Source organism: Ranitomeya variabilis, chromosome 4 (assembly GCF_051348905.1).
Source record: "Ranitomeya variabilis isolate aRanVar5 chromosome 4, aRanVar5.hap1, whole genome shotgun sequence".
Lineage (NCBI taxonomy): Eukaryota > Metazoa > Chordata > Amphibia > Anura > Dendrobatidae > Ranitomeya > Ranitomeya variabilis.
The window spans coordinates 671307620-671334508 of record NC_135235.1 but is presented as its reverse complement, the minus strand read 5'-3'; the positions used below and the strand labels follow the sequence as shown (position 1 = coordinate 671334508).

Sequence of the window (26889 nt, the reverse complement as noted above, 5' to 3'; positions counted from 1 at the left end):
TGCTCATCTATTATGGCATACATTTTAGAGGCCTTGTCGGGTTGTCCTTCTGGATAGACCTTAACCAGACATACCTTGGCACAGCATTTAGGAATGATCCCTTCTCCACATACCTCAGTACATGAGGAGGAAACAGCAGTTGCAGTTGGGTCAGGGACTTGTGGCTCCCCGCCATGCTTTTGAGCAGGGTCGGATGCTGCAGAAGGTTGTGAGTTGTGTGGAGCTGGCGTGGGATGCATGGCTGTGACGTGTTTATCACTGCTGCATTCAGTGCACTTAATGACGGCCTTACAGTCCTTAGCGAGGTGGTCTGAGGAGGTACAACACTTATAACATATCCCTAGCTCCTTGAGGGTGTCTTTACGCTCCTGCAGAGTTCTTGCTCGGAATCCACGGCATTCTTTAAGTGGGTGAGGCCTTTTGTGGATAGGGCACATACGGTTATTGTCCATGACTTTAGGAGCAACATTATTTGTTTTAGTGAAGGCAGGTGAAGTAAGTGGAACGTCAGTCTTTCTCACAGATACTGTGTTCCTTGAATCTCTACGTTTGGCAATGTTATCATACCTTGTAGATGATGATGATGCTGGTGAAGTAGGCTCAGTGAAGTCGAAGCTGGGATCATTCTTCTTCCGAGCTTGGTCACTGATGAACCTGGAAAAAAGTGAAAAGGGGGGAAAGGACACATCATACTGCCTTTTATACCGTGAGCCGTGGTCTGCCCATTTATCCTGCATGCCGTGTGGCAACTTGGACACTATTGGATTAACGCCATGAGCAGTATCTAGGTAGCTCAGTCCTGAAAGACGTGGGTCTAATTTTGCCAATTCTATTTCCTTTAGCAGGTCGCTCAAATCTTGAAGTTTTCTATTGTCCTTCTTAGTTATCTTTGGGAAGGTTTGCAGTCTTTTAAATAAGGCACCTTCTATTGCTTCTGAGCTGCCGTAGGTTTGTTCCAGTCTCTCCCAGGCTGCAATAAGACCTGCATCTGAATAGTCCACATGAACTGCCCTTATTGTCTTTATGCGCTCTGCTGATTCAGGACCTAACCAGTTAACAAGCAAATCCAGTTGTTCCTTGCCGGTGAGATTAAGGTCTTGGATCACTGCTTGAAAGGTGGATTTCCAGGCTCTATAATTCTCAGCACGATCATCAAACTTTGAGAGACTAATGTTTATTAACTCCCGGCGAATCATGTATCTGGCGAAGTCAGACATGTCCGATCATTGTTGCAGGATGAACTTGTGGTATCCGTAGGGAAGGTAAGTTCTCTGGCTTATATGACTGCGACAAATCAGGACGAAATGATGCGGCATAAGGGTTAAACTGCGGTTTAGTCTCTAAAGGTTCTGTTGGCTGTTGCCTAAATTGTGGGTTAGTGCTGGAAGTTACCTTGTCGGCAGTAGGTGGCGACATTTCTTGACTTGCGTGCACATCCGTGTTAGAAACTGGAGGTGGCGCTGGTGCAGATGTTGAATGTCTTAGCACGTAGTCAGTGGTGCGATCAGCTGCATCCTCCATTTCTTCTGGAATAAGACAGTCCGAATTATCATCTTGTCCCAGTGCTTGTTCAAGGACCTTCAGTTTAGCAAGGGCTGTTGCTTCTTCCCTTTCTGCTTGGAGTATTTTTAATTTCCTTTGAGCTTCTACTTCCACTTCAGCCTCCCTCTTAGCAAAGGAGCTTTTTACTCTAGCTTCTTCTGCAGCCGCACGGATCTCCAGTAGCTTGTTGGACAATGTTGACTTCCTGGAGTGAGATGATCTGGAAGACCGAGCTGTGATTTTGGTCGATGTTGTGCGATGTGACCTAACCTCTTGGAGGTGAGCGATGCTGAGTTCTGCTTTATCCTGAGCATCTCGGACTAATGAGGTCTTTTCTTGGAGAAGAGTTTCCCTTTCAGTTAGTTCTGCTGGGGCATCTTCCATGTCACAGTTACTCAGGAATGTGATGTACTTTACAGACAGTCTCTGGTAGCGATCATAGGCGGCAGATAAACTCTTCAATGTGGCGTTTAAACCTGCGGCGTCACTGTGATAGCGTGGAAGAGCTGCTAAATAGTGATCAACTCTGCCCCATAAATGTTCTAGGTTATCATGGAACTCGTCTCTAGTAGTCTCAAAGTTCTCTCTGGCCTTTTGTGTCAGCTTGGTTACACGTCTGGGTCGTATGTCCTGCTCTGTAGTAAGTGTGGAATCTGCTCCTGCAGCATCTATGGTGTGGGGAACCTGATGTGCTTCACTTGCAGATGGGTCCACGGTGCCCTTTGTGGACATGTTTTAGCTAAGATGGTGGACGGTTAAGACTTGCTAGCAGACAATGCATATGCACACAGACACTGTAGACTTAGGTCTCTTGTTACTATTCTGCCACCGATATACGTGGATGAGATGTGTCTGAGGGATGTGATCACAAATCGCTATATAAACAATGGCGGACAGCGTTACTCACTAACTGTGCTTCTAGTCCTTATCAGCTGTGCGTGGTGATCCGGAAGGATGATGCAGTGATACATTCAACAGGTTTTATTTACAGTACCTTGGTGAGATGAGGACTGTAGGTTAGAGGTATTACAGGATCACCAGATAGAGATAGTAGAAGCTCCAGGTTAGAGGTAACAAGAGAATCCTTTCTCCAGCTCTGCAGCACATGTGAGATCTAAGATGGCACAGAGTACAAAACAGGAAAAGAAGGAAGAAGATAGGAGGAACTAAAGACAGAAAGGCATTGTGGGAAAGTTCCTTAAGGAATATTACAGTGTGATACAGCAATGGCCAGTAGATGGCAGCAAAGTATAACAAATACAATAAACGATAGAACTAGGTATATTACTATTACATAAATGTCCATGTATGGCTGAAAGTCTATCAGAATAAACTGAACAGCACAGGGCCGACAATCTCTCTCCCCATGATTCCAGCCCAAAACATTACTCCACCTCCTCCTTGTTGGTGCCTTAGCCGTGTTTTCATGGGGTGTCCATCAACCAGCCATCCTCCACTCCATCCATCTGGACCATCGAGCGTTGCACGGCACTCATCGGTGAACAAAACAGTTTGGAAGTCAGTCTTCATGTATCGTTTGGCCCACTGGAGCCGTTTCTGCTTGTGTGCAGTGGATAGAGGTGGTCGACAGGATGGCTTACGCACAGCTGCAAACCTCTGAAGGACCCTGCATCTTGTTGGGGACGTTGGAGGCACCAGCAGCTTCAAAAACTTGTCTGCTGCTTTGACAAGGAATTTTTGCAGCTGCTCTTTTAACCTTACGCAATTGCCTGTTGGAAAGAGTCCTCAATTTTTCCTTATCAGCACGCACACGTGTGTGCTGGGAATCAGCTACATACAGGGCCGGACTGGGACTAAAATTCAGCCCTGGCATTTGAAGTTACACAGGCCCACTTGTCACATGGTGACTGTATAATATCTTTGTACACTTGTAGGCAGGGCTGGTTTTAGGCAAAGTGGGGCCCTAGGCAAAGTTTAAAATGGGTCCCCAAATGCTAACATATTGCACATCACACAGAAGCCTTTCTGTTGTATTTACGTGCGCTGAGTTCAGGCCGCTAAATGAGTTTGATCGACAATACTGAAGTTGTTCAACGCTTGTTTCCCGGCCTCTTTCCACCAGCTGAGGAATAATGATGAGACAGAACGATCACTAATAGATCACCATACAGTATCATGTTTTCAGCAGCACATCTACAGTTTACACTGGCAATGTGCTGCTGACAACAAGGCTTTTTGTTCCAGCAAAAACAATCCGAATATGCAGCATTTTACTTGTTTAGTAAAATACACCCCATAGTCCTCCATATATTATAATGTGCTCCATAGTCCTCCATATAGTATAATACACTCCCTATAGTCCTCCATATATTAAAATACACTGCTCAGTCCTCCACATAGTATAATACACTCCTCATAGTCCTCCATATAGCATAATACAATCCTCATAGTCCTCCATATAGCATAATACAATCCTCATAGTGCTCCATATAGTATAATGCACCGCCACAGTCATCCATGTAGTACAATTCACTTCCCATAGTATAATGCACCCCATAGTTCTTCATATAGTATAACGTATTCCCCATAGTCCTCGATACAGTATAATGCAGCCCACATATAGTATAATGCAGCCACCCCAGAGTATAATGCAGCCACCCCAGAGTATAATGCAGCCACCCCAGAGTATAATGCAGCCACCCCAGAGTATAATGCAGCCACCCCACAGAGTATGTAACCCCCATAGAATATAATACAGCCCACCTCCCCATAATATATAATGTAGCCCCCCATAGAATATAACGCAGCCTCCCCCATAGAATATAATATACCCCCACAATAGTATATAACACAGCCACATAGTACATAACATGGCCTCCCCCATAGAATATAATATACTCCCCATAGTATATAGCAAAGCCCGCATATTATATAGCACAAACCGCATAGTATACAGCACAGCCTGCATACTATAGCACAGCTCGCGTAGTAGATAACACAGCCCACACAGCAGTATTCAGCACAGACCACACAGTAGTATACAGCACAGACCACACAGTAGTATACAGCACAGCCCACGTAGAAGTATACAGCACAGTCCACACAGTAGTATACAGCACAGCCCACAGAGTAATATATACAGCACAGCCCACAAAGTAATATATACAGCACAGCCCACAAAGTAATATATACAGCACAGCCCACAGAGAACTATATACAGCACAGCCCACAGAGAACTATATACAGCACAGCCCACAGAGAACTATATAAAGCACAGCCCAGAGTACTATATACAGCACAGCCCAGAGTACTATATAAAGCACAGCCCAGAGAGTACTATATACAGCACAGCCCAGAGAGTACTATATACAGCACAGCCCACAGAGTACTATATACAGCACAGCCCACAGAGTACTATATACAGCACAGCCCACAGAGTACTATACACAGCACAGCCCACAGAGTACTATATACAGCACAGCCCACAGAGTACTATATACAGCACAGGCCACAGAGTACTATATACAGCACAGCCCACAGAGTACTATATACAGCACAGCCCACAGAGAACTATATACAGCACACAGTAGTATACAGCACAGAGCACAGCCCACAGAGAACTATATACAGCCCACAGCAGTATACAGCACAGAGCACAGCCCACAGAGAACTATATATAGCACAGAGCACACAGTAGTATACAGCACAGAGCACAGCCCACAGAGAGCTATATACAGCCCACAGCAGTATACAGCACAGAGCACAGCCCACAGAGAACTATATACAGCCCACAGTAGTATACAGCACAGAGCACAGCCCACAGAGAGCTATATACAGCCCACAGCAGTATACAGCACAGAGCACAGCCCACAGAGAACTATATACAGCCCACAGTAGTATACAGCACAGAGCACAGCCCACAGAGAACTATATACAGTCCACAGCAGTATACAGCACAGAGCACAGCCCACAGAGAACTATATACAGCCCACAGCAGTATACAGCACAGAGCACAGCCCACAGAGAACTATATACAGCCCACAGCAGTATACAGCACAGAGCACAGCCCACAGAGAACTATATATAGCACAGAGCACACAGTAGTATACAGCACAGAGCACAGCCCACAGAGAGCTATATACAGCCCACAGCAGTATACAGCACAGAGCACAGCCCACAGAGAACTATATACAGCCCACAGTAGCATACAGCACAGAGCACAGCCCAGAGAACTATATACAGCCCACAGCAGTATACAGCACAGAGCACAGCCCACAGAGAACTATATACAGCCCACAGCAGTATACAGCACAGAGCACAGCCCACAGAGAACTATATATAGCACAGAGCACACAGTAGTATACAGCACAGAGCACAGCCCACAGAGAGCTATATACAGCCCACAGCAGTATACAGCACAGAGCACAGCCCACAGAGAACAATATACAGCCCACAGCAGTATACAGCACAGAGCACAGCCCACAGAGAGCTATATACAGCCCACAGCAGTATACAGCACAGAGCACAGCCCACAGAGAACTATATACAGCCCACAGTAGTATACAGCACAGAGCACAGCCCACAGAGAGCTATATACAGCCCACAGCAGTATACAGCACAGAGCACAGCCCACAGAGAACTATATACAGCCCACAGTAGTATACAGCACAGAGCACAGCCCACAGAGAACTATATACAGCCCACAGCAGTATACAGCACAGAGCACAGCCCACAGAGAACTATATACAGCCCACAGTAGTATACAGCACAGAGCACAGCCCACAGAGAACTATATACAGCCCACAGCAGTATACAGCACAGAGCACAGCCCACAGAGAACTATATACAGCCCACAGCAGTATACAGCACAGAGCACAGCCCACAGAGAACTATATACAGCCCACAGTAGTATACAGCACAGAGCACAGCCCACAGAGAACTATATACAGCCCACAGCAGTACACAGCACAGAGCACAGCCCACAGAGAACTATATACAGCCCACAGTAGTATACAGCACAGAGCACAGCCCACAGAGAACTATATACAGCCCACAGCAGTATACAGCACAGAGCACAGCCCACAGAGAACTATATACAGCCCACAGTAGTATACAGCACAGAGCACAGCCCACAGAGAACTATATACAGCCCACAGCAGTATACAGCACAGAGCACAGCCCACAGAGAACTATATATAGCACAGAGCACACAGTAGTATACAGCACAGAGCACAGCCCACAGAGAGCTATATACAGCCCACAGCAGTATACAGCACAGAGCACAGCCCACAGAGAACAATATACAGCCCACAGCAGTATACAGCACAGAGCACAGCCCACAGAGAGCTATATACAGCCCACAGCAGTATACAGCACAGAGCACAGCCCACAGAGAACTATATACAGCCCACAGTAGTATACAGCACAGAGCACAGCCCACAGAGAGCTATATACAGCCCACAGCAGTATACAGCACAGAGCACAGCCCACAGAGAACTATATACAGCCCACAGTAGTATACAGCACAGAGCACAGCCCACAGAGAACTATATACAGCCCACAGCAGTATACAGCACAGAGCACAGCCCACAGAGAACTATATACAGCCCACAGTAGTATACAGCACAGAGCACAGCCCACAGAGAACTATATACAGCCCACAGCAGTATACAGCACAGAGCACAGCCCACAGAGAACTATATACAGCCCACAGCAGTATACAGCACAGAGCACAGCCCACAGAGAACTATATACAGCCCACAGCAGTACACAGCACAGAGCACAGCCCACAGAGAACTATATACAGCCCACAGCAGTATACAGCACAGAGCACAGCCCACAGAGAACTATATACAGCCCACAGCAGTATACAGCACAGAGCACAGCCCACAGAGAACTATATACAGCACAGCCCACAGAGAACTATATAAAGCACAGCCCAGAGTACTATATACAGCACAGCCCAGAGTACTATATAAAGCACAGCCCAGAGAGTACTATATACAGCACAGCCCAGAGAGTACTATATACAGCACAGCCCAGAGAGTACTATATACAGCACAGCCCACAGAGTACTATACACAGCACAGCCCACAGAGTACTATATACAGCACAGCCCACAGAGTACTATATACAGCACAGCCCACAGAGTACTATATACAGCACAGCCCACAGAGTACTATATACAGCACAGCCCACAGAGAACTATATACAGCACACAGTAGTATACAGCACAGAGCACAGCCCACAGAGAACTATATATAGCACAGAGCACAAAGTAGTATACAGCACAGAGCACAGCCCACAGAGAGCTATATACAGCCCACAGCAGTATACAGCACAGAGCACAGCCCACAGAGAACTATATACAGCCCACAGCAGTATACAGCACAGAGCACAGCCCACAGAGAACTATATATAGCACAGAGCACACAGTAGTATACAGCACAGAGCACAGCCCACAGAGAGCTATATACAGCCCACAGCAGTATACAGCACAGAGCACAGCCCACAGAGAACTATATACAGCCCACAGCAGTATACAGCACAGAGCACAGCCCACAGAGAACTATATACAGCCCACAGCAGTATACAGCACAGAGCACAGCCCACAGAGAACTATATGTAGCACAGAGCACACAGTAGTATACAGCACAGAGCACAGCCCACAGAGAGCTATATACAGCCCACAGCAGTATACAGCACAGAGCACAGCCCACAGAGAACTATATACAGCCCACAGTAGTATACAGCACAGAGCACAGCCCACAGAGAACTATATACAGCCCACAGCAGTATACAGCACAGAGCACAGCCCACAGAGAACTATATACAGCCCACAGCAGTATACAGCACAGAGCACAGCCCACAGAGTACTATATACAGCCCACAGTAGTATACAGCACAGAGCACAGCCCACAGAGAACTATATACAGCCCACAGCAGTATACAGCACAGAGCACAGCCCACAGAGAACTATATACAGCCCACAGCAGTATACAGCACAGAGCACAGCCCACAGAGAACTATATACAGCCCACATCTCTTCTCTTCCTCCCCTCACCTCCTCCGAGAATGGCCCCACAGTCCAGAAAAAAAAAAAACTCTCCTCACCTCTCCTCGTGCCCAGCGTTGCTTCCTGGTTCCTGCTCCTGTCTCAGCAGCTGCAGTCTGCCCGGGACACAGCAGGTGCGCGATGATATGACATCATTGCGCACCCGCAGTGTCAGAGGCAGAGCGGGGAATGATGGGAGAGGAGCGTCTGTAGACGCTCTCTCCTCCATCATTGCATTCAACTGTACCGGCGTCTATACGCCGGTATAGTTGAATGCGACGGCGGGGGCGGCGGATTGAGCGGCCCACCACTGGCACCGGCCCTTCTGGCATTTGCCAGAAGTGCCCTATGGCCAGTCCGGCCCTGGCTACATACTTCTTGATTGTGCGATGATCACGATGAAGTGTCTTGGCAATGTTGATTGTAGTCATGCCTTGACCTAAATACTCCACAATTTGTTGCTTCTCAGCAGCCGACACATCCTTTTTCTTTCCCATTTTGGCAAAAAATGTAGGCTGCTTAATAATGTGGAACAGCCTTCTTAAGTAGTCTTGCCTTTATTTGGACACACCTGCCAAACTAATTTGCACAGGTATCTGCAATTGCTTTCAGTGATATAAAGAGCCCTGACACACATCACCATCAATGAGTTTAAATGACAAACAAAAAAATTCTAACCTTATCACTCCTAAACTCTTTGTGCATAATAATTTGGAACACAGTGTACAAATGTCCCCCTCCGCTTGAGCCCCATAGTGTGCCTAATCCACAGTTAGCATCCACATGTTTGGCATTTCTATAGCGAGGAGAGCCCACTTCATTTACGAGGTGCAGGTCTCCAGAAGCATGAGCTTGGCACTACAATGGCATATTCACATTTTCACTTAGCAAACTCCATTGCTGTTAATTTCTGGAAAACACTAATTGAATCAAGATCATCACTACACCTGTAGATAAATTCCCAGAGGGGTGCAATTTACAAAATGGGGTCACTTGAGGGGGGGATTCTGTTCTCCATGAGTTAAACACTGCTCCTTCCTTCCTGACTCTCGCTGTGCAGCTACTGTACAACCACATAAAAAAACACATCATAAAAAGTAGATTCAACAAAATCTTGTCAAGCATGGTGCAGCAGGCCCCCATTGATAAAGGCTGGAGCAGCACAGGTGCACACTGCTGATGAGAACAACCACCCACTCACCTAAATAATGGAGGGGTTGGCTGCTAGTAGAAAAAATGCACGCAGATAGGGCTTGCATAGGACGCTATTCACACAGGTAAGTGTGATGCACAGTGTCTGGATAACAGCCTACTGAACACACCCATAGTATTAGCAGGTGGGCGGCCCAGCACAATATACATGCACCACACAGAAACACCAAGCCAACATAAAGGGGCCTAGCTGCATCCCGCAAAAAGTGCAATAAAAAGATGAAAAAATTAACGCATATAATAAATACATTAAATGAGGTATTGGTTACTATTTTGGCCAAAATGGATAAGCTCGCAACCCAACGTCAAGGGTCCTCATTAACTTGCAAGTCCTAATACTACACACTGCACAGCAATGGGAAGGTAACCAAGCATGGCTAAGGCACATGATAAACACAGCCTTCTCCAATTATTAGATCTACCACTGGGGACAGGGATGACTGACTTATCAACAAGTCAAAAATGCCACTACCTGCCTGTTAATCATGACCCAAACTGTAATGAATACGCAGCCAGTGCTAAAGACATCTCCTGCTGCCTATTATATTTCAAACTGTTCTACTGTTGCTGATAATGCCCTTAAGCAGCCAGAAATCGTTTGCCTGTCTATTATGTTTTATACCGCCCCCTGAGATGGAACCCTCCCCTGCACAGGGTACATCTAACAAAAAACTCATAAAAAGGGATAATTTTTGGACACTTAAAAGGTATCATTGCTTTTTCAAAGCTCCCAATTTTATTCACTTAGAAAGGATGCCTACTCAGCATATAATTAAAATTTAGCAAGACATTAAAGGGAATCTGTCACCCCATTTTTGGCCTATAAGCTGCGGTCACCGCCATCAGGGGCTTATCTACAGCATTCTGTAATTCTGTAGATAAGCCCCCGATGTAACCTGAAAGCTAAGAAAAACAAGTTAGATTATAATCACGCAGGGGCGGTCCCGGTGCGGTCCGGTCCGATGGGCTTCGCGTTCCGGGTCCAGCGCCTCCCATCTTCATGCGATGATGTCCTCTTCTTTGATTCCTGTCGCGACTCCTGCGCAGGTGTACTTTATCTTTATCAGCAAAGTATTGCAGTGCGCAGGCGGCGCGAAAGGTCAGAGTGGCCAGGTGCCTGTGCACTGCAGTACTTTGCTCTGCCCTCAACAGGGCAGATAAAGTACGCCTGCGCAGGAGCCGCGACAGGAAGCAAAGAAGAGGACATCATCGCATGAAGATGAAAGGCGCTGACCCGGAACGCGAAGCCATTGGACCGGACCGCACCGAGACCGCCCCTGGGCGAGTATAATATAACTTGTTTTTCTTATCTTTGGGTTACATCGGGGGTTCATCTACAGCATTACAGAATGCTGTAGATAAGCCCCTGATGGCGGTGGCCGCAGCTTATAGACCAAAAATGGGGTGACAGATTCCCTTTAAACAGATGCCTCCAAAATGTTAGTTTCTCATAGCTAAAATAAGGCATTGCTTTTCATTTGGTATACATAGTGGGGCAGAACAAAGTACAAATTCAATAGAATCAAACACATATTTGTACCAACCAGTGCATAAGAAAAATATTCAGGCTACTACTCACCTGCCCTGTTATCTGAAAGAATCTTGTCTTTACACCACTCATCATCCATCACAAATGTCTCTGTAGTATTTGTATGGGTCAGATCTTCACTCTGAAACAAATATTGTAAAAGTCACAGACAGATGGAGAAGTCACATCTATGATCAGCTCTAATCCTGCCATCTCCACCGCTCTCACTACAAAAGTATTAAACATATAATACCAGTGGATAAAACAAGACTGAGCACAAGACCTTCACAGCCGTCTACACATCATAAGGTAGATCTCATGACACTTTCTCTCCATCTACCTGATGATCCTGAGGAACATTGGGATCTTCTTGTTTACAGTCCTGTGGAAGAAGAGGATAGAGACATCTCTCTGGTGTTGTCCTCTGACTGGATAGAACTGGAAGAAATACGTACAAGGACTGAATTCATTCTTTATATACAGATAATTATAGTTATAGATAATTATTTAGTCCTGTCTATTACCTGGTGATGTGAGGGGCTGAGGAACCTCCACCATAACGTCCTTGTACAGATCTTTATGTCCTTCTAAATACACCCACTCCTCCATGGAGAAATAGATGGAGACATCCTGACACCTTATTTGAACCTGACAAATACAATGATACCATCATCCTCCCGATCCCTTCATAGCATTACTGTATAATGTCCCAGCATTCCCAGCAGTGTCACCTCTCCAGTCAGGAGCTCAATCATCTTGTAGGTGAGTTCTAGGATCTTCTGGTCATTGATGTCTTCATGTATCAGGGGGTGAGGTGGAGGCCTTGTGATTGGGCTCAGGGGTCTTTCCCATCCCTCAGACACAGGAGCCTGACAGAACTCACTAGAGGTCTTCTTCACTACTTTGTAATCCTGGTTTTGGAGAGACCAATTAACTAATCTCACTACAGACATTTCCAGAGTCCTCACCTCTCCAGTTCTGTCCATCTGTTATTCCCATAGATAAGAATGATATAATGTGAGGTCTTAAGAATCTCTCACCTCTCCAGTAAGCCGGAAAAGGATCTCTAGGGTGAGTTGTAATATCCTCTCCGCCATCTTGTCTCTGTCCATCCTTGATGGGTCAATGATTATATAGAAGATCTCCACTGAGAGAATTCAATATGGTAGAGACCTGTATGAAAAGAAGATGAGCTGCTAAGTTACAGCATAAAGATTCTCAGGTAATAACACAATTATAGGAGACCTTATCCAATCACTGGTGGCAGAAATGATGCTGACATGCATGGCACCCAAGTCCAAAAGTTACCCTGAGGCCCAAAGCAATCTAGTTATGCCTGTTCACTAAAAAAAGTACCGTATATATTCGCGTATAAGCCGACCCGAGTATAAGCCTAATTTTGCCACGGAAAACTGGGTAAGCTTATTGACTCGAGTATAAGCGGGGTATACATTGTTCCCTTATCCCTGTCCTGCTATATGTGGCTCCCCCCTTCCTGTCCTAGTATGTGTGGCTCCCACCATCCTGTCCTGCTAAGTGTGGCTTCTCCCGTCCTGTCCTTCTATGTGCGGCTCCCCCCGTCCTGTCCTGCTATGTGTGGTGCCCCCCATCCTGTCCTGCTATGTGTGGCTCCCCCCCATCCAGTCCTGCTATGTGTGGCTCCCCCCTTCCTGTCCTGCTATGTGTGGCTCCCCCAGTACTGTCCTGCTATGTGTGGCTCCCACCATCCTGTCCTGCTATGTGTGGCTCCCCCAGTCCTGTCGTGCTATGTGTGGCTCCCACCATCCTGTCCTGCTATGTGTGGCTCCCACCATCCTGTCCTGCTAAATGTGGCTCCCCTCGTCCTTCTATGTGCGGCTCCCCCCCGTCCTGTCGTGCTATGTGTGGCTCCCCTGTCCTGTCCTGCTATATGTGGCTCCCCCCGTCCTGTGCTGCTATGTGTGGCTCCCCCATCCTGTCCTGCTATGTGTGGCTTCCCCTGTTGTATGCATGGCTCCCTGATCCCCCATGGCTCCCCGATACCGCATGGCTCCCCCAGTCCCGCATTACTCAGCTCACCCAGTCCTGCATGGCTCGGCTCCCCCGTTCCCGCATGGCTCAGCTCCCCCGGTCCCGCATGGCTCACACCCCCCCGTCCTACTCACCCTCCTCGCGCCGTCACTACATCTCCGTTGTCCTGGAAACAGCAGCTCTTCTGTGCCGAGTCGTCACGTGGTACCGCTCATTAAGGTAATGAATATGTGCTCCACACCTATGGGAGTGGAGAAACGTGCATATTCATTACCTTAATGAGCGGTACCATGCGACCACTCAGCAATGGGGAAGAGCTGCTGGCGCCGGGGCGGAGATGCAGCGATGGCGCGAGGAGGGGGAGTATGATGTATTCTTGAAGCCGGCTCCTGCCACTGCTCCGCTGCTCACCCTCCCCCACCAGCTTTCTGGACAATGACTCGTATATAAGCCAAAGGGGGCGTTTTCAGCACTAAAAAATGTGCTGAAAATCTCAGCTTATACACGAGTATATACGGTAATACATCTTCTACTCTGGGCCAGTTTATAGACCAAACTCAGGCCATTCAAATGAATGAATGTGAGATAAAAAATGTATGCATTGCATGGGAAACCTCAAAAAAACCTCTGTGTTTTTATCCCCTTGGCAATATATAAGACAGCAGGACATACAGGGCCTTGGAAAAACATTTGTACCCCATGACATTTTTCACATTTTCTCAAGTTACACCCACAAACTTAAAGTGATCCTGTCAGAAGGATTTTGCTAAATAAACTACAGACACTGTCAGGTTGGCAGTGCTAAACGGATTAAAACGATACCTGAGGTAAAGAAATCTGTCTTGTGGTTCTTGTGTAATCAGTGTTATAGATTTTCAGTTAATGATATGCCCATGCTCCAGGGCGGGACTGTAGGCAGAGTCTTATCTTCCTGCTCTAAAGGTACCTTCACACTGAACAACTTAACAACGATAACGATAGCGATCCATGACGTTGCAGCGTCCTGGATAGTGATATCGTTGTGTTTGACACGCAGCAGCGATCAGGATCCTGCTGTGACATCGTTGGTCGGAGCTAGAAGGCCAGCACCTTATTTCGTCGCTGGATCACCCGCTGACATCGCTGAATCGGCGTGTGTGACGCGGATTCAGCGATGTCTTCACTGGTAACCAGGGTAAACATCGGGTTACCAAGCGCAGGGCCACGCTTAGTAACCCGATATTTACCCTGGTTACCATTGTAAATGTAAAAAAACCCCAAACACTACATACTTACATTCCGGTGTCTGTCGCGCCCCCGGCGTCCGCTTCCCTGCACTGTGTCAGCGCCGGCCGGCCGTAAAGCAGAGCACAGCGGTGACGTCACCGCTCTGCTTTAGGGCCGGCGCTTACACAGTGCAGGGAAGCGGACGCCGGGGGACGCGACAGACACCGGAATGTAAGTATGTAGTGCTTGGTTTTTTTACATTTACACTGGTAACCAGGGTAAACATCGGGTTACTAAGCGCGGCCCTGCGCTTAGTAACCCGATGTTTACCCTGGTTACCTGGGGACTTCGGCATCGTTGGTCGCTGGAGAGCTGTCTGTGTGACAGCTCTCCAGCGACCACACAACGACGAAACAGCGACGCTGCAGCGATCGGCATCGTTGTCTATATCGCTGCAGCGTCGCTTAATGTGACGGTACCTTTAGTCAGAGAAACCAAGGAAATACCTTCTCACAGGCCTCCCCCAAGGACAAACATGTTACTCATCATAGAGAAAGACTGTTTGTGCTTCAAGGCAGGCCTATGGGCAGGTCTTTCCTTGGTTTCTGCTTCTAAGGCTACTTTCACACTAGCGTTAACTGCATTACGTCGCAATGCGTCGTTTTGCCGAAAAAACGCATCCTGCAAAAGTGCTTGCAGGATGCGTTTTTTCTGCATTGACTAACATTAGCGACGCATTTGAGACGCAATGACACACGTCGCAACCGTCCTGCGACGGTTGCGCCGTGCTGTGGCGGACCGTCGGAAGCAAATAACGTTACATGTAACGTTTTTTGCTCCCGACGGTCCGCTTTTTCCGACCGCGCATGCGCGGCCGGAACTCCGCCGGAACTCCGCCCCCACCTCCCCGCACTTCCCCGCACCTCACAATGGGGCAGCGGATGCGCTGGAAAAATGCATCCGCTGCCCCCGTTGTGCGGCGGGGACAACGCTAGCGTCGGGGACCTCGGCCCGACGCACGGCAACGGGCCGAGCCCGACGCTAGTGTGAAAGAAGCCTTAGAGGAGGAAAATAAGACTCTGCCTACAGTCCTGCCCCAGAGCACGGGCATCTAATTAACTGAAAACTTCTAACACTGATTTAACAAGTATGAGATGGATTTCTTCACCCCAGGTATCATTTTAATAAGTTAACACTGCCAACCTGACAGTATCTGTAGTTTACTTAGTAAAATCCTGCTGCCATGTTTGTTTTAAGTGGATTTTATTGGGATTTTATGTGATACCAACTCAAAGTATATGAGCTCAGAGTGCTCATATAATTCCTGTAGTCCCATAGACAATGAATGCCCAAGCCAGAGTCTTACTCATCTACTATTCCTCAACATACTTCAACCTATCAATCCTGTTTCCACATACAGTACCCTGAGTGCATTGTGCATTGTAAAAGATATCAATGTGTTATCTGTGGTGTTACATAGGACTTCACATAACATTTACATTATCTGCACTTAGTTATCAACATGTTACATTTACTACATTATCTGTGGTGTCACATAGGACTGCATGTAACATCTACTAAATTATAATTTATTTCCTCCAGCAAAATGGCGGTGGCGCTTGCGCAGTAGCACCTATCGGCAAGCGATAGGTGCTACTACACATGAGCTGCCGCTGCAATTTTGCTGGAGTAAAACATTTGGCTGTAGCAAAATGCCACCAGCGGCATCGTTTTGCTGGATGTACATTTTTTTTCCAAGCCAACAATTTACATTCATTGTGTAGAATAGAAGGCAGGTCACTAAAGGTACCTTCACACTAAGCGACGCTGCAGCGATACAGACAACGATGCCGATCGCTGCAGCGTCGCTGTTTAGTCGCTGTGTGGTCGCTGGAGAGCTGTCACACAGACGGCTCTCCAGCGACCAACGATGCCGAAGTCCCCTGGTAACCAGGGTAAACATCAGGTTAGTAAGCGCAGGGCCGCGCTTAGTAACCCGATGTTTACCCTGGTTACCAGCATAAATGTAAAAAAAACAAACAGTACATACTCACCTTCTGCTGTCTGTCACACATCCCTCGCCGTCTCCTTCCCGCACTGACTGTGATTGCCGGCCGTAAAGTAAAAGCAGAGCACAGCGGTGACGTCACCGCTGTGCTCTGTACTGCCGGCACTCACAGTCAGTGTGAGAAGGAGACGGCGAGGGACGTGTGACAGACAGCAGAAGGTGAGTATGTACTGTTTGTTTTTTTTACATTTACGCTGGTAACCAGGGTAAACATCGGGTTACTAAGCGCGGTCCTGCGCTTAGTAACCCGATGTTTACCATGGTTACCACTGTAAAACAGCGCTGGCATCGTTGCTTTGGCTGTCAAACACGACGATACATGCCGATCTGACGACCAAATAAAGTTCTGAACTTTCAGCAACGACCAGCGATATCACAGCAGGATCCAGATCGCTACTGCGTGTCAAACACAACGATATCACTATCCAGGACGCTGCAACGTCACGGATCGCTATCGTTATCGTTACAAAATCGGTTAGTGTGAAGGTACCTTAAGGGATACAGATTAATATGTAAGCAGAGAAGCACATAAAGCCCTGCCCACAGGCCACCCCAGAGCACGAGAATCTCATTAACTGAAAACTAGAAATAAAGAATAAACAACTGCAAGATGGATTTCATCAACCAGAATATCATTTTAATCAGCATAACGGCGCCAATCTGACAGTGCCTGTAGTTTACTTAGCAAAATCCTGCTGACAGGTTCCCTTTAAGTGTATATTCCCTCCTTATTAATGCCTTATTCCCTAACTTAGTTAGTTAAGAACATATTATGATCTTTCACTATGAGGCAATTACCTGTAGTATATAGTGGGTACGGAAAGTATTCAGACCACGTTAAATGTTTCACTCTTTGTTTCGTTGCAGCCATTTGGTATATTCAAAAAAAGTTCATCTTTTTTATCATTATTGTACACTCTGCACCCCATCTTGACTGAAAAAAAACAGAAATGTAGAAATTTTTGCAAATTTATTTAAAAAGAAAAACTGAAATATCACATGGTCATTGTAATTGTAATTCAGACCCTTTGCTCAGTATTGAGTAGCAACACCCTTTTGAGCTAGTACAGCCATGAGTCTTCTTGGAAATGATGCAACAAGTTATTCACACCTGGATTTGTGGATCCTCTGCCATTCTTTCTTGCAGATCCTCTCCGGTTCGGTCAGGTTGGATGGTGAACGTTGGTGGACAGACATTTTCAGGCCAGTCAAGAATGGTCACAGAGTTGTTCTGAAGCCACTCATTTGTTATTTTAGCTGTGTGATTAGGGTCATTGTCTTGTTTTAAGGTGAACCTGAGGTCCAGAGCACTCTGGAAGAGGTTTTCATACAGGATATCTCTGTACTTGTCCGCCTTCATGTTTCCTTCAATGACAACCAGTCGTCCTGTCCCTGCAGCTGAAAAACACCCCATACCATGATACTGCTACAACCATGTTTCACTGTTGGGATTGTATTGGGCAGGTGATGAGAAGTGCCTGGTTTTCTCCACACATACCTTAGAATTATCACCAAAAAGGTCTATCTTCATCTCATCAGACCAGAGAATCTTATTTATTTTAGTCTGGGAGTCCTTCATGTGTTTTTTAGCAAACTCTATGCGGGCTTTCATATGTCTTGCACTGAGGAGAGGCTTCCATCGGGCCACTCTGCCATAAAGGCCTGACTGATGGAGGGCTGCAGTGATAGTGGACTTTGTGGAATTTTCTCCCATCTCCCTACTGCTTCTCTGGAGCTCAGCCACAGTGATCTTGGGGTTCATTTTTACCTCTCTCACCAAGGCTCTTCTCCCATGATTGCTCAGTTTGGCTGGATGGCCAGGTCTAGGAAGACTTCTGGTGGTCCCAAACTTCTTCCATTTAAGGATTATGGAGGCCATTGTGCTCTAAGGAACCTTGAGTACTGCAGAAATAGTTTTGCAACCTTGGGCAGATCTGTGCCTTGCCACAATTCTGTCTCTGAGCTCCTTGGCCTATAAGGTATTACATAGACAGGTGTGTCTTTCCAAATCAAGTCCTATTATTATTATTTATTTATATAGCACTATTATTTCCATGGTGCTGTACATGAGAAAGGGGTTAAGTACAGTGTTACAGATATCATTTACAATGACAGACTGGTACAGAGGGGAGAGGACCCTGTCCTTGCGTATTTACATTCTACGGGGTAATGGTGAAGAGACAGAAGGACAGGGGTGTGGCAGCTCTGGTGGTGGGGAGGTGGCAGCTCTGGTGGTGTTCAGTCGACAGCTCTAGTGGTGGTGAGGTGGCAGTTCGGGTGGTGGGGAGGCAGCAGCTCGGGTGGTGGTGAGGCAGCAGCTTGGGTGGTGGTGAGGCAGCAGCTCAGGTGGTGGTGAGGCAGCAGCTCGGGTGGTGGTGAGGCGGCAGAATGGTTATTGCAGGCTGTAGACTTTCGTGAAGAGATGGGTTGTCAGGTTCCATCTGAAGGATCTGAGGATGGTGGATAATAGGACATGTTGAGGAATGGAATTCCAGAGGACAGGGGATATTCGGGAGAAATCTTGGAGGAGGTTGTGTGAGGAACGAATAAGCGTAGAGGAGAGTAGGAGGTCTTGGGAGGATCAAAGATTACGTGAGGGAAGATATTGGGAGATTAGTTCAGAGATATAGGGAGGGGACAGGTTGTGGATGGCTTTGTAGATCAGTGTTAGTAGTTTGAACTGGATTTGTTGGGGAATTGGGAGCCAGTGGAGGGATTTGCAGAGGGTAGAAACAGGGGAGTAGTAAGGAGTTGAGGACAGACTGGAGGGGTGCAAGACAGTTAGCGGGGAGGCCACAGAGGAGGGTGTTGCAGTAATCGAGGCGGGAAATGATGAGGGCATGCACAAGAGTTTTAGTAGATTGTGAGCTGAGGAAGGGATGGATTCTGGGAATATTTTTGAGTTGGAGGTGACAGGAGGTGGCAAGAGTTTGGACGTGCGGTTTAAAGGACTGGGCAGAATCAAGAGTTACCCCAAGGCAGCGGATTTCAGGTGCAGGAGAGAGCGTGATGCCGTTTACCATAATAGACAGATCAGGTAGGGAGGATACAAGAGATGGAGGAAAGATGATGAGTTCGGTTTTGTCTACATTGAGTTTTAGGAAGCGAGAGGTGAGGAAGGAGGATATGGCTGATAGACATTCCGGGATTCTGGACAGCAGAGAGGTGACATCTGGGCCAGAGAGGTAGATCTGAGAGCCGTCCGCATACAGGTGGTACTGGAAGCCATGGGACTTTATGAGTTGTCCTAGGCCAAGGGTGTTGTGAATTTACCTTTTGGCTCCCTCTGGTGGCTACTAGTGTTTTTACTCTGGGTATGTCTTTCATCCCTTGTATGCTCACCTGGGTCGTTAGGTCAGGGGTGTTGCTATATTAGCTCCCTGGACCTTCAGTTCAATGCCTGGCAACGTTGATATCAGAGCTAATCTGTAGTGCTCTTGTCTACTGATCCTGGTTCCTGCTTGATTAAGCTAAGTCTGCTTTCTTGCTTTTTGCTATTGTTTTTGTTTTGCATTTTTGTCCAGCTTGTACATAATCTGTATCTTATCCTTGCTGGAAGCTCTAGGGAGGCTGGAGTTCTCCCCCCGGGCCGTTAGACGGTTCGGGGGTTCTTGAATCTCCAGTGTGGATTTTTGTTAGGGTTTTAGTTGACCATATAAGTTATCTTACTACATTCTGCTATTAGTGAGTGGGCCTCTCTTTGCTAAACCTAGTTCATCTCTGTGTTTGTCATTTCCTCTTACCTCACCGTTATTATTTGTGGGGGGCTTGTATCCAACTTTTGGGGTCTATTCTCTGGAGGCAAGAGAGGTCTTTGTTTTCCTCTTCTAGGGGTAGTTAGTCCTCCGGCTGGCGCGAGACATCTAGCGACCAACGTAGGCATGTTCCCCGGCTACTTCTAGTGTTGGCGTTAGGAGTAGATATATGGTCAACCCAGTTACCACTGCGCTATGAGCTGGATTTTTGTACTTCGCAGACTTGCTGATATCTCTGAGACCCTCGCCACTGGGGTCATAGTTTGCCAGGCCAGTATTAAATGTTAAATGCATTGCAGAAGCGGGATTATAAGAAAGAAAGTTCTGAGTTTTTTTTTTCTCTCTCTCATTTTTTTTTCTTTTCCCCTTTACCTCTGAGTGGCTTGTGATTGCTGCAGACATGAATGTCCAGACCTTGATTACAAGTGTGGACCAGCTTGCTGCTCGTGTGCAGGGCATACAAGATTATGTTACCAGAAATCCTATGTCAGAACCTAAGATACCGATTCCTGAACTGTTTTCCGGAGACCGATTTAAGTTTAGAAATTTCAGGAATAATTGTAAATTGTTTTTGTCCCTGAGACCCTGTTCCTCTGGAGACTCCGCTCAGCAAGTGAAAATTGTTATTTCTTTTTTACGGGGCGACCCTCAGGATTGGGCTTTCTCGCTGGCGCCAGGAGATCCGGCATTGGCTGATATTGATGCGTTTTTTCTGGCGCTCGGTTTGCTTTATGAGGAACCCAATCTTGAGATTCAGGCAGAAAAAGCCTTGCTGGCTATGTCTCAGGGCCAGGACGAGGCTGAAGTGTATTGCCAAAAATTTCGGAAATGGTCCGTGCTGACCCAGTGGAACGAGTGTGCATTGGCTGCAAATTTTAGAAATGGTCTTTCTGAAGCCATTAAGAATGTGATGGTGGGTTTTCCCATTCCCACAGGTCTGAATGATTCTATGGCCCTGGCTATTCAAATCGACCGGCGGTTGCGGGAGCGCAAAACCGCAAATTCCCTCATGGTGTTGTCTGAACAGGCACCTGAATTAATGCAATGTGATAGAATCCTGACTAGAAATGAGCGGAAAATTCATAGACGCCAGAATGGCTTGTGTTACTACTGTGGTGATTCTACACATGTTATCTCAGCATGCTCTAAACGTCTTACTAAGGTTGTTAGTCCGGTCGTCATTGGTAATTTGCAACCTAAATTTATTCTATCTGTAACTTTGATTTGCTCACTGTCATCGTATCCTGTCATGGCGTTTGTGGACTCAGGTGCTGCCCTGAGCCTTATGGATCTGTCATTTGCCAAGCGCTGCAGATTTTTTCTTGAGCCATTGGAAAATCCTATCCCTCTTAGGGGTATTGATTCTACGCCATTGGCAAAAAATAAACCGCAGTTTTGGACACAGGTTACCATGTGCATGACTCCCGAACATCGGGAGGTAATACGTTTTCTTGTTCTGCATAAAATGCATGATTTGGTTGTTTTGGGTTTGCCTTGGTTACAGACCCATAATCCAGTCTTGGACTGGAAGGCTATGTCAGTGTCAAGTTGGGGCTGCCATGGAATTCATGGAGATTCCCTGCCCTTGTCTATTGCTTCTTCTACGCCTTCGGAAGTTCCGGCGTATTTGTCTGATTATCAGGATGTCTTCAGCGAGTCTAAGTCCAGTGCACTGCCTCCTCATAGGGAATGTGACTGTGCAATAGATTTGATCCCTGGCAGTAAGTTTCCTAAGGGGAGACTGTTTAATCTGTCGGTACCTGAACATACCACGATGCGTTCATATATCAAGGAGTCTCTTGAGAAGGGGCATATCCGTCCTTCTTCTTCCCCTCTTGGTGCGGGATTCTTTTTTGTGGCCAAAAAGGACGGATCTTTGAGGCCTTGTATTGACTATCGGCTTTTAAATAAGATCACTGTCAAATTTCAGTATCCTTTGCCGTTGTTGTCAGATTTGTTTGCCCGGATTAAAGGTGCCAAGTGGTTCACCAAGATAGACCTTCGTGGTGCGTACAACCTTGTGCGCATTAGGCAGGGCGATGAATGGAAAACCGCATTCAATACGCCCGAAGGTCATTTTGAGTACTTGGTGATGCCATTTGGGCTCTCTAATGCACCTTCAGTTTTTCAGTCCTTCATGCATGACATTTTCCGGAAGTATCTGGATAAATTTTTGATTGTTTATCTGGATGATATTCTGGTTTTTTCTGATGATTGGGACTCGCATGTGGAGCAGGTCAGGATGGTTTTTGAGATTTTGCGTGAAAATTCTTTGTTTGTAAAAGGCTCAAAGTGTCTCTTTGGTGTACAGAAGGTTCCCTTTTTGGGGTTCATTTTTTCCCCTTCTGCTGTGGAGATGGATCCAGTCAAGGTCCGAGCTATTCATGATTGGACTCAACCCTCGTCAGTTAAGAGTCTTCAGAAGTTCTTGGGTTTTGCTAACTTCTACCATCGTTTTATCGCAAATTTCTCTAGCGTTGTTAAACCGCTGACGGATATGACCAAGAAAGGCTCTGATGTAGCTAACTGGGCTCCTGCTGCCGTGGAGGCTTTCCAGGAATTGAAACGCCGGTTTACTTCGGCGCCTGTTTTGTGCCAGCCTGACGTCTCACTTCCCTTTCAGGTTGAGGTGGATGCTTCGGAGATTGGGGCAGGGGCCGTTTTGTCACAGAGAGGCCCTGGTTGCTCTACTATGAGACCTTGTGCCTTTTTCTCTAGGAAGTTTTCGCCGGCAGAGCGAAATTATGATGTGGGCAATCGGGAGTTATTGGCCATGAAGTGGGCATTTGAGGAGTGGCGTCATTGGCTCGAGGGTGCTAAGCATCGGGTGGTGGTCTTGACTGATCACAAAAATCTGATGTATCTCGAGTCTGCTAAACGCCTGAATCCTAGACAGGCCCGCTGGTCATTGTTTTTCTCCCGTTTTGACTTTGTGGTCTCGTATTTACCAGGTTCTAAGAATGTGAAGGCCGATGCTCTGTCTAGGAGCTTTGTGCCTTATGCTCCTGGAGTCGCTGAACCTGAGGGTATTCTTAAGGAAGGAGTTATCTTGTCAGCGATTTCTCCAGATCTGCGACGTGTGTTGCAGAGATTTCAGGCTGGTAGGCCTGACTCTTGTCCACCTGACAGATTGTTTGTGCCTGCTAAATGGACCAGCAGAGTCATTTCCGAGGTTCATTCCTCAGTGTTGGCAGGGCACCCGGGAATTTTTGGCACCAGAGATCTGGTGGCCAGGTCCTTTTGGTGGCCTTCCTTGTCAAGGGATGTGCGGTCATTTGTGCAGTCCTGCGGTACTTGTGCTCGAGCTAAGCCTTGCTGTTCTCGTGCCAGCGGGTTGCTCTTGCCCTTGCCTGTTCCGAAGAGACCTTGGACACACATCTCTATGGATTTCATTTCGGATCTCCCGGTGTCTAAAGGCATGTCTGTCATCTGGGTGATATGTGATCGTTTCTCCAAGATGGTTCATCTGGTTCCTTTGCCTAAGCTGCCTTCCTCTGCTGATCTGGTTCCTGTGTTCTTCCAGAACGTGGTTCATTTGCACGGCATTCCTGAGAATATTGTGTCGGACAGAGGATCTCAGTTTGTTTCCAGGTTCTGGCGATCCTTTTGTGGTAGGATGGGCATTGATTTGTCGTTTTCGTCCGCTTTTCATCCACAGACTAACGGACAAACGGAACGAACTAATCAGACTCTGGAGGCGTATTTGAGGTGTTTTGTCTCTTCTGATCAGGATGATTGGGTGACCTTCTTGCCGTTGGCTGAATTTGCCCTTAATAATCGGGCTAGTTCTGCCACCTTGGTTTCGCCATTTTTCTGCAACTCCGGTTTCCATCCTCGTTTTTCCTCGGGACATGTGGAGCCTTCTGACTGTCCTGGAGTGGATTCTGTGGTGGATAGGTTGCAGCGGATCTGGAATCATGTGGTGGACAACTTGAAGTTGTCACAGGAGAAGGCTCAGCGTTTTGCCAATCGCCGCCGCGGTGTGGGTCCCCGACTTCGTGTTGGGGATTTGGTATGGCTGTCTTCTCGATTTGTTCCTATGAAGGTCTCCTCTCCCAAATTTAAGCCTCGATTCATTGGTCCTTACAAGATATTGGAGATCCTTAATCCTGTATCCTTTCGCCTGGATCTTCCGGTGTCGTTTGCCATTCACAACGTATTTCATAGGTCCTTGTTGCGGCGGTACGTTGTGCCTGTGGTTCCTTCTGCTGAGCCTCCTGCTCCGGTGTTGGTTGAGGGCGAGTTGGAGTACGTGGTGGAGAAGATCTTAGATTCTCGTCTCTCCAGGCGGAGGCTTCAGTACCTGGTCAAGTGGAAGGGCTATGGTCAGGAGGATAATTCCTGGGTGGTCGCCTCTGATGTGCATGCGGCCGATTTAGTTCGCGCCTTTCACGCTGCTCATCCTGATCGCCCTGGTGGTCTTGGTGAGGGTTCAGTGACCCCTCACTAAGGGGGGGGTACTGTTGTGAATTTACCTTTTGGCTCCCTCTGGTGGCTACTAGTGTTTTTACTCTGGGTATGTCTTTCATCCCTTGTATGCTCACCTGGGTCATTAGGTCAGGGGTGTTGCTATATTAGCTCCCTGGACCTTCAGTTCAATGCCTGGCAACGTTGATATCAGAGCTAATCTGTAGTGCTCTTGTCTACTGATCCTGGTTCCTGCTTGATTAAGCTAAGTCTGCTTTCTTGCTTTTTGCTATTGTTTTTGTTTTGCATTTTTGTCCAGCTTGTACATAATCTGTATCCTATCCTTGCTGGAAGCTCTAGGGAGGCTGGAGTTCTCCCCCCGGGCCGTTAGACGGTTCGGGGGTTCTTGAATCTCCAGTGTGGATTTTTGTTAGGGTTTTAGTTGACCATATAAGTTATCTTACTACATTCTGCTATTAGTGAGTGGGCCTCTCTTTGCTAAACCTAGTTCATCTCTGTGTTTGTCATTTCCTCTTACCTCACCGTTATTATTTGTGGGGGGCTTGTATCCAACTTTTGGGGTCTATTCTCTGGAGGCAAGAGAGGTCTTTGTTTTCCTCTTCTAGGGGTAGTTAGTCCTCCGGCTGGCGCGAGACATCTAGCGACCAACGTAGGCATGTTCCCCGGCTACTTCTAGTGTTGGCGTTAGGAGTAGATATATGGTCAACCCAGTTACCACTGCCCTATGAGCTGGATTTTTGTACTTCGCAGACTTGCTGATATCTCTGAGACCCTCGCCACTGGGGTCATAACACAAGGGTATAGATGGAAAAAAGTGGGGGCCCTAGGACAGAGCCTTGAGGGACTCCAACAGAGAGAGGGCGGGATGAGGAGGTAGTGTGGGAGTGGGAAACGCTAAATGTGCGGTCGGAAAGGTATGAGGCAATCCAGGTCAGGGCAAGGTCTTTGATGCCAACGGAAGAAAGAATCTGTAGCAGTAGGCCGTGGTCGACTGTGTCGAAGATAGAGGACAGGTCGAGAAGGAGGAGGATGGAGAACTGTCTGTTAGTTTTGGCTGTAAGTCATTAGTAATTTTGATCAGAGCAGTTTCGGTGGAGTGGTGGGGGTGGACGCCAGACTGGAGGTTTTCAAGGAGTTAGATGAGAGGTGGGAGGAAAGTTGACCATGGACATGCTGTTCAAGGAGTTTTGAAGCAAAGGGAGCAGTGATATAGGGCGATAGCTGGGCATAGCAGTTGGGTCCATATTTTTTTTGAGGATGGGTGTGATGGTGGCATGTTTGAAGGCAGAGGGGAAGGTACCATAAGATAGGGATAGGTTGAAGAGATGGGTTAGGCCTGGAATAAGCATGTTAGTGAGGTTGGGGAGCAGGTGGGAAGGGATGGGGTCAAGTGCACAGGTGGTGAGGTGTGATTTGGAAAGGTGAGTGAGCTCTCCTTCAGTGATGTTGGAGAGGGAGGCTATTAGGGAAGGGCAGAGGTCTGGTATAGGGAGTGGTTGGGGTGGTGGAACAGTAAAGGTTTGCCTTGTTTGGTCGATCTTGTTTTTAAAGTAGGTGGCAGTCCTCGGAAGTCCTCGGAAGAGATGAGGGGAGTTGGAGGTGGCAGTTGTGGGCGGAGGAGAGAGTTGAATGTGCTGAACAGTTGTTTTGGGTTGTAGGATAATGAAGATGCAAGGTTTGTGAAATAGGTCTGTTTAGCAGAGGTGAGGGCTGACTTGAAGGCAAGTGTAGCTTGTTTGAAGGCAGTGAAGTCGTCTGGCAGGCGTGTTTTCTTCCAATGCCGTGACCCTGGATGCTTGTCGAAGTTTTTTGGTGAGATTGTTATGCCAGGGTTGCCTATTGATTTGTCGCACTTTGCCATGCATGAGAGGGGTGACTGAGTCTATGGCTGATGTGAGGGTGAAGTTATAGAAAGCGGTGGCGCTATCCGTGTCATGGAGTGAAGATATGAAGGACAGGTGTAGAAGAGAGTCTGTGAATGTCTAGGTGTGCGAGGTTTCTGCGAGGATGTGGTAGTGGCTGGACATGGAGGGCGGGTGAGGAGGACAAGGATGAGAAGGTGAGTAGATGGTGGTCAGATAGGGGGAAGGGAGAGGTTGTGAGATTAGATAAGGAACAGAGGCGG

At 47.3% G+C, this 26889-nt stretch overlaps 1 protein-coding gene across 3 annotated transcripts in view; it reads right to left on the bottom strand.

Annotated features, from left to right (window-relative positions):
* LOC143766287 (uncharacterized) overlaps nt 1–26889 on the bottom strand; it is a 64241-nt gene that overhangs the window by 20386 nt on the left and 16966 nt on the right. The window contains exons 1-6 of one of the 3 annotated variants that reach the window (XM_077253846.1): nt 17380–17517; nt 12338–12470; nt 12029–12208; nt 11822–11945; nt 11638–11735; nt 11349–11439 (exon numbers count right to left, since the gene is read on the bottom strand). In XM_077253846.1, coding sequence (XP_077109961.1) covers nt 11349–11439; nt 11638–11735; nt 11822–11945; nt 12029–12208; nt 12338–12409 — 565 coding nt within the window. In that variant the 5' untranslated portion in view covers nt 12410–12470; nt 17380–17517. Of the gene's footprint in view, nt 1–11348; nt 11440–11637; nt 11736–11821; nt 11946–12028; nt 12471–17379; nt 17518–26889 lie in introns of those variants that run through there. The other 2 variants (XM_077253847.1, XM_077253845.1) reach the window with 2 other exon arrangements.